Below are 14,580 nucleotides of genomic sequence, written 5' to 3' on the forward strand. Positions count from 1 at the left end.
GAAATGCAGTAAATGGTTTCTAAATAGCGTCAAGGTCATACAATGTAATGGGATAATGTTTTAGGCTGATAGAGATTAGATGGTATGTTAGTATGGGGCTGTAGTAGGCAGCGATGCGGAATGCTACTTGACTGAGCTATGGAGAATGAATAATACTGAGCCCGAAGAGAGATAACCGGCGCGTTCCTTTCAGCTGCCCCCCTCGCGACTGGCTCTCCCGTTATAGCGTCGTTGAAGCACGTGACGCTACAGCTCTCCGTGTAGGCCCAGTGTATTTGTACACACGCGTTACACAAAATATTTACAAAATATTCACACACAGAACCGTCATTCATTTTAACCCCAAGACCATAAACATTAATTCAAATTGTGCGTCATGCGTTTGAATTGTAAACATTTAGCCTATGAGAAAATGAATACTTTTATTACATTTTTTTTTTTTTATAACATTAATGTTTTTGTAGCATATCAATACTTAGACTATATGCTGTTCCCGCATATTTTTACTTGATAAAAATGTAATTACTTGAACAGTGAATAAATAATCTCATATCAGAAGCCTCTCCAATTAACGGAATACAGACTAATAAATAATGTATCCTTTCCATGTTTATAATATAATAATAAGCCATTTAGCAGACGCTTTTATCCAAAGCGACTTACAGTCATGTGTGCATACATTTTTACGTATGGGTGGTCCCGGGGATTGAACCCACTACCCTGGCGTTACAAGCGCCATGCTCTACCAATTGAGCTACAGAGGACCAGGTCACATTAACTGCATGGACATTTTAATAATAACCTCTAATGAATGTGTGTTATTGTGCAAACAAGTAGACTTATTTGACGAAATAGGCAGCTTCGAAATGTTTATATTTTATTCCCAAATAGGACCAATATTCCAAAAGATTCACCGTGTTGAATGTAAAAAGTAACTTGCTAGATTTACGAAACGATGTTATCATTTCATTATTCAGAGGACACACAAATATTAGGCTACACTTTTTTCCCCCTATTCAGGTAAACTCATCAAGTGAGGTCATTATTTAAATTACCTTTATAAATTAAGTTTCTATGGTTTTATATGATTAGGCATTTATATAAAACTATAACAAAGGTTGATTCTACAGTTCCGGTATGATTAAAAGCAAAAAAAAAATTAAAAGCATGGTTAGAATGGACCGTTTTTGGATTGGGTAAACAACAAAAGGAATTGTGTGATGGGACGATTTCAAATGTAGGGGGTGAAAGAGCAGAGAACAAAACAATTGACGCATTTGAAAGGTTAATTAATAAAACATTTGTTTCCTAATGTTCTTGTAGGGTTGGCACTGCTCAGTCACACATCTCACCAATGAGAATACACAGTTTGCGCACTAACCGAGTAGACCATATTATCAATTTTGCAAAATAATAATGTTAAGATACACCATTGCATTTTATTTCTAATGTAGGCCTATTACCTATACGTTTTGCCTACACGTTTATTTAGCATTTCTATCTCTAGCCTACATTATATTGAATTAACCATTTCCCTTCCTCAAAGTATTTCACATCTAATTGTATTAGATGTGAAATATATTACAAAGCCTATATGCTCACAAAGAAATAAGCTACAACATGTATGCAAGGAACTTATTTTTTCCACAAATGCATGTAATATAGGACCAATGGAATCCATGCTGAACGAAAACACAATATTTTACTAACTGAAGCAAAACATAAATATAAAAATGATAAATTCTGAGTGTGGGGAAAAACCGCGCGTAAAGGCTGCAGAGAGCTCATTATGGAATCCGCAGGAGCATTTTCCACTATGAGTGTTCGAATTAAACATGAAAACTATGCTCTTCTTCGGGTTGAAAGGGGAACAGGCCGTGCAAATTACGTATTGGTTTGCGTCCGCTCGCATACGGGTTTTGGTTGTGGCACCATGGCACATGTTATTGTAAACCTCGCTGACTGCGCTGCTCTCCCACACTCTCCACCCCAACCTGTGGCCATCTCACCTCATTGGCTGACTGGTCATTCTGTTGTTTTGGAAACCATATAAACCTGAGGCCCAGCACCTTCAGCAGGGTCAAATTTCTTGCGCAAATGAGAGCAATCCCACGAAAAAGGAGTGCTCTCCAGATTGCCAAAACCTGTCTGGATTATACTCCTTCACTTCACACGTAATTGTTCTAGTCTATCAGAATGACGACGGTTTCTCAACAAACTTGACTCTTTTTTATTTATTTAGGAGAAACGTTTAAAAACGTGTGTTGCTTGTCTTATGTGTTTGTATTTGTTATAGTGAAGGTCTTCCTATGTCAATTGGAGCATCATTCGCTAATGTCACTTTCTCCTGATCACTATAGCATTGGTCAGTGACGAGTTTTACCAACCTCAAGACTCCAACAAAAGACCTGCTGGGACCTGTGGAGATTTTTGTTTATCTATTTTTAAAAAAATGAACCTTATTGGGAGCTACCAGCATCATCATCTGATGCACGAGACCTTTCCATTCGTCCAGAGGTGTCATCAAGATACCCCGTACTTCCAAAGCTGGGTGGTGAACCACGGCGAAGTCCCTCCTGATTTCCAGATCCAGACGCCGTACTCCACGGAGTTTGGGGCTCAGGGTCCGGCTCACGACAGCCAGCTGGACGCTCCCTCAGCGCGCACTGGGAAGAGGAGAGCCTCGGGGCCGAAGAAGGAGCGGAGGAGGACGGAGAGCATCAACACTGCGTTCGCTGAACTGAGAGAATGTATACCAAACGTACCCGCAGACACGAAACTGTCCAAAATTAAAACGTTACGACTAGCAACAAGTTACATTGCCTACCTAATGGACGTGCTGGCTAAAGACACTGGGGAGACGGAGGGATTCAAGGCCGAAATCAAGAAATATGATAACAGAGATTTGAAACGGAAACGGGAAACGGTAGGCTATGTGTACTAAAATGCTTATTCTGAAAACTTTGTAGGCCTAAAAAGTCTTTATTGGAATTTACATTCTGCCATCAACCTAAATTACTTTAATCGTTATTGAGTGTATTTAAGGCGTAATTAAGGAATATGCACCTTCGTGATTGTGGTTTTAATTGTTGAAACAAAGTTGAGGCCATAATGTTGCAATTACTATATAGGCCTATTCATTTGATGTTCAAATAATTTGCTTAACCACGTTTGTTGACTCTTCAAAGCGAAAACATTTCACTGTATAGAACAATGAAAGTCATTTTAGAATCCCATATCAGAGTTATATTTTTTGCTCAATTGAACAAGCCTGAGAAGGCCTTTAAAGATACACAGTCGAGCACTATGATCCTGCTAGCCTGGTTGTTAAATAGTAAATGTAGGCTAATTTGTGTGTATTTAATTCAGACCATGTCAATTTACATTGAGTTAAAAGTCAGTCAGCAATACAATTGCATAATGCTATATCAATATTCTAAACCACCATTTTCCTTTCTTTCACAGAACGAGGACCTGCAAGAGTCATTAGGAAACGAGAAAAAGTTCAAAGGACGGACAGGTTGGCCTCAGCAAGTCTGGGCTTTGGAATTGAACCAGTGACTGTTCTGACCTCATTGAGCAGAGCGGCAGCAGAAACCCACGCAGACTCCGTATTCAAGCACTTCGCTGCAAGGAATACAACCACTTATATACACATCTATAGGCCTTCTACGTGCAATGTTCAAATTCAAACAAGGTAGACTTGGTGAAATGCAATATTATGCAAATGATTCAAAAACTGCCTGGATACCTTTTCTTTGTCATTTGTATTCTTTGATAGAATATAAATGAAAGTTAGGCTATATAGCTTAGAATAAATATTTTTGGTTGTGGATAGGCCACAATACCGAACGGAGAGACTGACACCGTGGGATATGTGCGGTGTTTCTTTATTCTTTACGCGGCAATCAATGTTCAGCACTATTTTTTTCTGCTATGCATTGTCTTGTTATAGTAGTGTCGACTTGTCGTGCTATGTCTTGTAAATATATTTTTTTGGGAATCTACCTCAAATTAATGTAACTGTCCCTTTGAAATAGAAAACTACAGGTATATTTTACTTCCAAAGGACACAGGTGGCTAATTATTAGACTATATATTTGAATCTGACGAAATTGTTCTTTGTGTGAATTGGATGTAAAATTATATTAATAGATGACTTAATAAATGAATGACATAATTCATCACAACATCGTTGTAAAACGGCAATGAAATCATTCAGTGCTTCAAAAGAATGATTAGGTATAGGCCTCCAAATCTTGACATGCATATCCCTAGGCTACTATTTATTAATTTATTTTATTTGAGGATACATTCTCTAAATATTTACATTTTTTTATTGATACCAATCATGAGACACATCCGAGTAATGGTACAGTTTGGTAAAAAAAAAATGTTGGTTACAAATGGTACAATTTAATCATAGCATGTGTGAAAAATAAAAAAAGGCTGTGGAAGACCATAAGAACACCCATTCCCTCCCACTACCCCAGGTCCCCATACCGCTGACCCTCGAGGATACATTCTCTTATTTTGTTTCTTCAATCTTTTGTTTTATGGTAATGTACTAGATAACATAAGGGTTTGAGGTGCAGTAGTTTAACATATATAAACACATGCTTCAGTGTGCTGGGGTCCGAAGTAAAATAAATAATCAGTGGCATATATCTCTAGCCATAATTGATATAGGCGAGAGAAGTCATATGCCATTTGTGATGGCAGTTATAGGCTATTTTCTTGGGTATAAGCTAAAACATTTGATTGGCTCTATACGATATTTACCACATTCTGAAATTAATTATAGATCAATATAGGTCTATAGCAATTCAGTTGAAAATGTAGACGAAAAACTAATATTTTGTTACGTTCAATTTACGGTTATATATACCATTTTGGCATGGGACAGACGCACGCTGTTTCGCCTGAACCAATAAAACTGTCTTTCGATTGACTTATCAGCCCACAAGATAAACTCGTCCCATCAATCAATCAATTTCAAAGCATAGCCTATACCAGGGTTTCCCAAACTAGTTCCTGGGGCCACGTTTTGGTTTTTGTCCTAGCAGCTGATTCAAATAACCAACTCATCATCAAGCTTTGATGATTTGAATCAGCTGTGTAGTGCTTGGTGCAAAAACTGAAACGTGCACCAGAGATGACGTAGGGCTATTATTTCAATGACGCAAAAACATATAGCCTTGAACAAAAATGTGCTTATAGATCACTCAGCAACTATTTTTAAATATTAGGACAGCATAATATTGGTTTGGTAGTCTATATTTGCAGAGCCCTATGCACATACAGTGCATTCAGAAAGTATTCATACCTGTTGACTTGTTCCACATTTTGTTGTGTTACAGCCTGAATTCACAATGGATTAAATAAAACATTCTCACCCATCTACACACAATACCCCATAATGACAAAATTAAAACATGTTTTTAGAAATGTTAGCAAATTAATTGAAAATGAAATACAGAAATATCTCATTAACAAAAGTATTCACACCCGAGTCAATACTTTTGTAGAAGCACCTTTGGCAGCGATTACAGCTGTGAGTCCCTAAGAGGTTTCCACACCTGGATTGTGCAACATTTTCCCGTTATTATTTTCTAAATTCTTCAAGCTCTGTCAAGTTGGTTGTTGATCGTTGCTTAGATTTAAGTCAAATCTGTAACTCGGCCACTCAGGAACATTCACTGTCTTCTTTGGCCTTGTGTTTTAGTTTTTGTCCTGTTGAAGGGTGAATTCGTCTCCCAGTGTCTGGTGGAAAGCAGACTAAACCAGGATTTCCTCTAGGATTTTGCCTGTGCTTGGCTCCATTATGTTTCTTTTTTATCCTGAAAAACTCCCCTGTCCTTAACGATTACAAGTATACCCATAACATGATGCAGCCACCACTGTGCTTGAAAATATGAAGAATGGTACTCAGTAATGTGTTGTATTGGATTTGCCCCAAACATAACGTAATTGCTTTGCCACATTTTTTGCAGTATTACTTTAGTGCCTTGTTGCAAACAGGATGCAATGTTTTGGAATATGTTTTATTCCATACAGGCTTCCTTTTCAATCTGTCAATTAGGTTAGTATTGTGGAGTAACTACAATGTTGTTGATCCATCCTCAGTTTTCTCCTATCACAGCCATTAAACTCTGTAACTTTTTTAAAGTCACCATTGGCCTCATGGTGAAATCCCTGAGCGGTTTCCTTCCTCTCCGGCAACTGAGTTAGGAAGGACGCCTGTATCTTTGTAGTGACTGGGTGTATTGATACAACATCCAAAGAGTAATTAAGAACTTCACCATGCTCAAAGGGATATTAATTTTCAGCATAAAAAAAAAAAAAAAACTTTTACCCATCTACCAATAGGTGCCCTTCTTTGCGAGACTTTAGAAAACCTTGCTGGTCTTTGTGGTTGAAATTCACTGCTCGACTGAGGGGTCTTACAGATAATTGTATGTGTGGGGTACAGAGATGAGGTAGTCATTGAAAAATCATGTTAAACACTACTATTGCGCACAGAGTGAGTCCATGCAACTTATGTGACTTGTTAAGCATATCTTTACTCCTGAACTTATTTAGGCTTGACATAACAAAGGGGTAGAATACTTATTGACTCAAGACATTTCCGCCTTTCATTTTTAATTAATTTGTCAAATTGGGGATATTGTGTGTAGGCCAGTGACAAAAAAACCCAACTCAATTTAGGTGGTTCAAATACAGTTCATTGCTCTCAAGTTGAGACTTTCTACGTTGTGCCTGTGTCAGTACAGCAACTACATTTGCTTTTGAAATAATACATTATAATATATATATATATATATATATATATATATATATATATATATATATATACATATAGTAACAATGACGCATTTTCAACCCTAATGAACACAGCTTCAATTAATTGCTTAAAATGAGTCTCAAAAGCTGAAAGCATGAAAATGACACAAAATCCAAAAACTGTTGAAATAGTTATTTCCCACCAGACACAACTTTACATAGAAATCTTACAATCAAGGATGAACTAAAGTACTGTTCTTATATTTCTCACAAATAACGATATAAAAAGAATGAAAACAGACATAAAATAGCTATTCGGGATCCACAGGACGTTCCTACGGTTAAGGTAAGGGTTATGGCTAGGGGTTAAGGTTTAGGGTCTTCCCAGGGAAGCCGGATAGCACTAGCCATAAGTTGTATAGGCTATATATGGCCCGTCTAACCCATTTGGTCCTACAGGCAAGAAACCGGTTCCTCCAGCAAATAGTTGCATCTGCGCACATGCAATGGTCTTAACCAGGCCAAGTTCATTCCACATCAACGAATCATGTACAGGCGGCAATATTTACTTTGGAAAAAACACGTGTCATTCTCTTATTGCATAGCCTACGAAATGTCACATGTAGGTAACATGTCAGGTTTCAGCCCTGTTACCTTCATGTGGAGCGGGTCTAGCATTGTTTCTGCCTGCCCCCCCCACTGGAGCCCAACAGAATGCTGCTGACATCTAGCGGTAGATCTAGTAACCACACAGACAGACAGACAGAGAGAGAATAATGTATGCATGTGGTAGAGGTGCACTTTAAATCTGCAATACTAGTGATATGGCTGCATAATTACATCTCACTGTATGTGGTTGCAAAAGCATGAAAGGAGAGCGGTTTGTCAGTTACTAATCCTATCCAGCTACTAAATCAGAAGAGAGAGTGACTGGCCCCACAGCAAATAAAGACAAGCCATTATCTATGTACAATACGTTTATTAAAATGCAATACGCAGCCATATTTAAATACGTCTTATCTATTACAAGTTCGGTTAATGCGGCACAGCCAATACAGTATTAACGTAGTACAGCCAATATGTTCAAGAGGGGGAAATCTACATGGCACTAACAAGGCTACAAGCAAAAACAAAAGCCATCGATACTTCTGCAACGACACACCTGACATGGCTGGCTGATGATGTAGGATGGAACACAGCAGACATGGCTGGCTGATGATGATGTAGGATGGAACACAGCAGACATGGCTGGCTGATGATGATGTAGGATGGAACACAGCAGACATGGCTGGCTGATGATGATGTAGGATGGAACACAGCAGACATGGCTGGCTGATGATGTAGGATGGAACACAGCAGACATGGCTGGCTGATGATGATGTAGGATGGAACACAGCAGACATGGCTGGCTGATGATGATGTAGGATGGAACACAGCAGACATGGCTGGCTGATGATGATGTAGGATGGAACACAGCAGACATGGCTGGCTGATGATGATGTAGGATGGAACACAGCAGACATGGCTGGCTGATGATGATGTAGGATGGAACACAGCAGACATGGCTGGCTGATGATGATGTAGGATGGAACACAGCAGACATGGCTGGCTGATGATGTAGGATGGAACACAGCAGACATTACTCCTTTCTTAGGACTTAAATAAAGGCCAGGGAAAATTGAAACAACTCAATACTAAAAGGCATTACCATATCGTCTGTGGAGAGACTCAAACAAACCAGCAAACCACAGTGTTGAAGTGGAGAAGAAACTACCAAATCAGTGACACAGAGGAAGCTAAAAGTAAATTGTATTTTTTTGTTGTACAACTCCCATCTTCCTCCAGTGACTATAATTGGTACTGTTATCGTGTGTTCACTAGACACACACATAATTTCAACACTGTGCCAGGAAAGGAAATGGACTTGACAGCCGAGGGGGACATGATTGCTCAGAAATACATTCCAATAGAACAGAACAAACATATTGTGAACACTAAAGCAAAGTACAGCCAGTGCTCGTGTGCACCGTGAAAGCAATTTAGGTGGTTCAAATACAGTTCACTCTGTTAGTACAGCAACTACATTGGCTTTTGAAATAATACGTTATAATATATATATATATATATATATATATATATATATATATATATATATATATATATATATATATATATATAGTAACAATGACGCATTTTCAACCCTAATGAACACAGCTTCAATTAATTGCTTAAAATGAGTCTCAAAAGCTGAAAGCATGAAAATGACAAAATCCAAAACTGTTGAAATAGTTATTTCCCACCAGACACAACTTTACATAGAAATCTTACAATCAAGGATGAACTAAAGTACTGTTCTTTATATTTCTCACAAAAGGTAGTGAGTAAAAGAAAAGACAAATCATAGAAAATCACCACCAATACTTGAAAAAGAGCTTGTGTTTCACTGAAACGCCACTTCAGTCTGTGTGTGTTTCACTGAAACGCCACTTCAGTCTGTGTGTGTTTCACTGAAACGCCACTTCAGTCTGTGTGTGTTTCAGCGTAGAAGACAGGAGAGGGAAAAGTCTGAGTGAAAAAAATACAATTTAAGAAAATAAGACTCGGCCCAAATGCTACATCGTTCAACATCCTCAGTCTTCACATGCATGTCACACCACTGGATGACACAATGAGTACGAGCTGGACTCCAGAAAATGTACAACGCTTCCCAAAACCCTTTCAATTATCTTTTCATTCACAAAACGCACCCTGTCCAGTTTATTGATATCTTAAGTTTGTACACTCTGGGTTTGGCACAAGCATTAAAAAATAATAATAATAATTGTTAACAGTCGACGCAAAAAAACTAAAAATACCAAACATCTTTACGGCAGCTATCATACATTGCATTCTACGTGTTGCTGAAATCTTCATACTCTGTTCATTTTGTACATATCGGCATATTCACATTACAGCATTACATTACCCTGCGGAGTCTCAACAACGGTCTTAAAATCAGGTTCGGCTGCCTGTCGGAAACACCTTGTTATCAAACACACGTGTCCATGTCCAAGTCTTGGTATGGGAGGTTCACTGGTGGCCTTTACTCCAGCGGTTTGCTGCCGTCCGACTTCTGGTCCATTCGGCTTTTGGTGCTCTTCACCATATAAATAAAATAGGACAGAGTCTCCTTCTCGTTCACCGGGATATTCCGGAAGTGACGACTGACAGTCTGAAAACAAATAAACATTGAGGCCAAAATCACTAAGTTACCACAGAGGAGAACAACGTTCTGTATGTAAGAGATTACATTAGAGAGAAAGAGGAGGTCGGTGCAATCAGTCTATTGATTGAACATCCAGTTGTTTTCTGCCCACTTTAATAAAAACATTCTGTCAAAGATGAGTGATATTGAATATAGAATGTTATATCTAAGAGCAGGAGGCAAGACCAACAAAAGACCAAGTGGGATCATCAGTCTGTGACCAAAACATTGAGTCCCATACTGTCAAGGATTAGAACTCGATGTATAAATTCACGAGACGCGTTTCTAGGAGACATTCAATCCCCTCTAAACCCAAAACACAGAGATCATTCGATTTAAAATAACAAGCGTGAGGGGAAATAAACATCCTCTGTGTAGTTTCACCCAGCTCCATTCAGGCTGACGGTTCCACTCAATGTGGGCGGCACATGGAGAGCTGTAATTGGTTGGACCTGTTGGCGTGTGCTTTATTAATGAGGTGACAGGCTCATTAATGGAGGTCTTGGGCCTCTCTACAGCCTGGGGAAACATTCAACTTTACAGGGCAGCTTCATTTATTTCAACCAGCTCCCGCAACCCCCCCAGCACCGGGTCAGGCTGGAAACACCATAAAGGGGTTTTTGTAAGGACGGGGCTCGAGCCAGCTGCAAGATTACATGTCGATTTCACAAATTCTCCTAACAATCCGTCTATGTCCAATTACTGTGTAATTGGGCTCCCACACCACATACATCATGGTAAATAATAATAATAATAATAATAATATAGGGGTATGGTCGCACCTACTGAGGATGAGGGCACCTCTTTAGAGGATACTGGACTTCTTAGAAGAGGAAAAGGACTATGAATAATTGTCTCGACGAAACCCCAAGACAGAAGTTAACTCTGTTAGAGCTAAATCCTTCCGAGACAGCTTACCATGTTCTTTGGACGGGATATATATATATATATATATTTTACAGGACTGCATTGCTGTACAAAAATAAATGCAAGTGTTGAAATCTGTGACGTAAGATTTTTTTTTTTTATAGTCCACCTACGATCATTGCGGCAATAAACAATGCACCGTTTGTCCTATGGATTTATTAACACTAAGCAGTCCATGCCAAAATTAGGTTGGAATAAGCTTATTTGGACAAGGAATGAGAGTGACATGAGTAGTTTGACCACCCTTTGGGTTTAACTGCCGCTTATCCAATCAGATGTTCTGTTCTACCAGCCAGCACAGAGCAGATGTTGCGGTTTGTTTTGGGTCACCGCTGGGAGACTTGATAGGTTGTAGTCCAGTATTATGAAGTACATCTAGATTGCAAAATTATCAATACACCATATAGGACAATACATGAACATATTCATCAAAGGGAAAAATGTTGCCTGAACTCATCTTTAGCTGGAAAATGTTGTTAAGATGCGCCACTGGTGTGTAGACTGTTACCAGTCTATGCTATATTACATTCATCTTACAGCTGTGGGTTTACTGGTCTTCCTTGCTTTAAAAAAAAAACACTCGCACTTGTATTTCTTACTAGCACTAATTTTTGCTAACAGTCGTTAAATTTTGAGAAAAGTTTTACTTGCAATGACTGTGATACGTGGTTGTCTTAGCTACCTTAGTTGAATGCACTGACTGTAAGTCTCTCTGGATAAGACAGGAAGCTTAACGACTACAATGTAAATGCAGGTCTACCTCGGCCAGTTGGGCCTTGTTTAAGCCAGGTCTGGTCTGCAGCTTGTAGTGTCTCTTGTAGCGTCTCAGCGTGTTCACCTGGAGCTGGAACAGGTCCACCTGACATCACAGAAACAACCGACCGTCAGGAAAGACTGGCGTGTTACCCATAAAGGATTGAATACCTTTAAGCACATTTTACTGTTCTCTATCACATTTTTTGTCATTTTAGCAGACGCTCTTATCCAGAGCAACTTACAGTTAGTGAGTGCATAAAACATTTTTTTCATACTGCCCCCCCCCCCCGGGAATCGAACCCACAACCCTGGCGTTGCAAATGCCATGCTCTACCAACTGAGCTACATCCCTGCCGGCCCAGCTGCGCCACTCTATCAATTACATTTCACACAGAAAATGCATAGAGATTTCATACTATTAGGAATTTGCAACAATAGCCATCTTATATTGTCTTTCATATCGAGTGGCGCAGTGGTCTAAGGCACTGCATCCCAGTGCTAGCTGTGCCACTAGAGATCCTGGTTCGAATCCAGGCTCTGTCGTAGCCGGCCGCGACCGGGAGACCCATGGGGCGGCGCACAATTGGCCCAGCGTCATCCAGGGTAGGGGAGGGAATGGCCGGCAGAAGAAAAATGTTTTATGCACTCACTACCTGTAAGTCGCTCTGGATAAGAGTGTCTGCTAAATGACTAAAATGTATTCAACTTGCTGGTATTTTCTTCAACAATTATGTTTCCTATTGAGAAGCAATGTCATGCTTTAGAGTCACATGATTTAAGTGAAGACAATGGGCTTGTTTTCCAGCCTGTTACCTCTGGAACTTCCAAGTCATGGTCTGGAGACTCCCCTCCGTCGTCGCTAGTCTTCCTCTTCCTCTTGTTACGAACACTCTGGATGAAGTTTTTATGGAAGTCGCATATGTAGAGGTGTCGAACCTAAAATAAGACAGATATATAATTATGATGATGCACAAGTGGAAAAAAAACAAATCGAAAATTCACAAGAAAGTTCTTCTTTGGGTGTGACAGATGTTGACACTATGCCAGTTTAACTCCTCATAACGTACGTTTCCACATCATTTTGTGGTTAGCGAGGACCCTTGTAGCACCGAGCGCCGAAAGACAGAGTTCGATCTCGTCTGTGGCGGATACATCGTATACATTTCGCAGCTGGATCTTACAGACAATTAGCTATACACTACGGGACTTTTTTCATTCAACACACTTGCTTGTAGCCAAATAGAACTGCCTGATCCTCAACTTTTGTGTCTTTCCCACCGGACAACCTATAGCTTCCTTAGTAACAGCCATTTTAGGGAGTGGAGGCGTGGAAAAAACTGTCTACGCAGGGTGAAACAGCCAGCCAAGGCTCGGATTGGAGGTGGGGGAGAAACCTTTCTAGTTTTGCTGTCCCACTGGCTGCTACTCCAAATGAAACCATAAGCAGTCAGAGAGAAGTCCACCATTTTTCGTGACACATAATTATGGCGCAGAACAAAACCATAATAAAAGTGTGAGGTTGAATTTGACAAGCTTGCTCGATTAGCAAGTGCTTGGCTTGCTTAGCCAGCTGGTAGAGGGGATGTCTAGGGGGCTAACTACATAGTCTCAAATGGTTGGGACAACTAGTTAGCAATAAAACACTTACGCTTTTGTCGATGTCCAGCTTTAGTTTTTTCTGCGATATGCTTTTTTGGATACGCTTGCTGAAGGAGGCGTTTCCAGCTGATCGTCCGCAGCGCTCACCGTCCTCAATCAAACAACAAGTCTGGCCGTAAAACGGCGGCGCTGGTGGGCCGTCGTGGCTGTCTTCTTCTGTGCTGAACCCGTTCATGATTGTTGGTTTGGGGACTGTTCTTGTAAAAACCACTGAGAACGTTATTTTCTCCTCCCACAATGTCCCCTTTCTTCTTTACAGACAAGCGTTAACTAGGAAAAGGCTGTTTTTCTCTCAAATTAAACAACAATGCGGAAAAACTATAACAATTAAAATGACACGTTAATGAGATTCCTCGTCGAGCTGGAAACGGTCTATGGCTAAAAATCCATTCCACAATACAGGCTAGAATGGCTAGCTAGCTAAGCTAGCTGTGCTCACGAACAAATTCCTGAGCCGACAACGGTGATGTCGATTATGTACAACGCGCAACCGTTACTTTTCGCTCATTCGTACATGCAGCTCTAACCGGTTAACACGTATCAAACTAAATCGGAACACAAAAATCGTCTTTCACCGATTAAACAACTTTGAAGAAATCACGTATTTCAGACTTCACCTCAATAGCCGCGGTATTCTTTCAGAACAGCTTGTACAATGAACATGTCCCTGCTCCTGCAGCGGAAGTTCTTCCTGGATCACTATTGGTCATTTTCTAATAGAGGTGGAATTAACGTGTTTGTATTGCTCTTCGGTTGGTTAAAAAAATATGTCAATCATTCAGTTGTTGCTTCCTGGATCAGGATGCGTATTTGTTTTGTATGAAAATACGAGTCTGACATAGCCACTGTGTTGATGTGTAATCTTCATACTGAAAAACAGACATACGGGATTTTAGTGTGCATATACTGATGTCATCATGTACTATGATAGTCATATTATTTAAGTCTGAATACACTGTTGATGTAGTCTCCTTTCGAATACGATTTCATAATGCATTCGTTTGGACATCTGCAACACAGAAGTCATTTTGTTGTTGCATGTGATGACTGGAACTAAAAACTTGCTCAGCCAGTCCTGGGCCCGGTTTCCCAAAAGCATCTTAAGGCATTAGAACCATTGGTTCTAACGATGAATTTAGCTTTGCGATCCTTTTGAGAAACCGGGCCCTGGATAGTTTCTTCTTCAGAAGCCAGTAGCATTATATGAATAA

At 39.8% G+C, this 14,580-nt stretch overlaps 2 protein-coding genes across 2 annotated transcripts; one reads left to right on the top strand and one right to left on the bottom strand.

Annotated features, from left to right (window-relative positions):
- The first annotated feature begins 2,281 nt into the window (after positions 1-2,281).
- On the top strand, positions 2,282-4,361 carry LOC311142649 (heart- and neural crest derivatives-expressed protein 1-like). Its single transcript, XM_084178303.1, has 2 exons — positions 2,282-2,926; positions 3,466-4,361. Exons 1-2 carry the CDS (start codon positions 2,453-2,455, stop codon positions 3,559-3,561), a joined length of 570 nt encoding a protein of 189 aa, XP_084034429.1. The 5' UTR covers positions 2,282-2,452; the 3' UTR covers positions 3,562-4,361.
- A 4,697-nt stretch (positions 4,362-9,058) lies between these two features.
- On the bottom strand, positions 9,059-14,044 carry LOC311142472 (histone deacetylase complex subunit SAP30L-like). Its single transcript, XM_084178122.1, has 4 exons — positions 13,359-14,044; positions 12,524-12,646; positions 11,715-11,813; positions 9,059-9,994 (listed from the first exon to the last, which is right to left on the bottom strand). Exons 1-4 carry the CDS (start codon positions 13,542-13,544, stop codon positions 9,866-9,868), a joined length of 537 nt encoding a protein of 178 aa, XP_084034248.1. The 5' UTR covers positions 13,545-14,044; the 3' UTR covers positions 9,059-9,865.
- Between the last annotated feature and the right edge of the window lie 536 nt (positions 14,045-14,580).

The sequence above is a fragment of the Coregonus lavaretus genome, assembly GCF_964263955.1.
Source record: "Coregonus lavaretus genome assembly, chromosome: 15".
NCBI classification, from domain to species: domain Eukaryota; kingdom Metazoa; phylum Chordata; class Actinopteri; order Salmoniformes; family Salmonidae; genus Coregonus; species Coregonus lavaretus.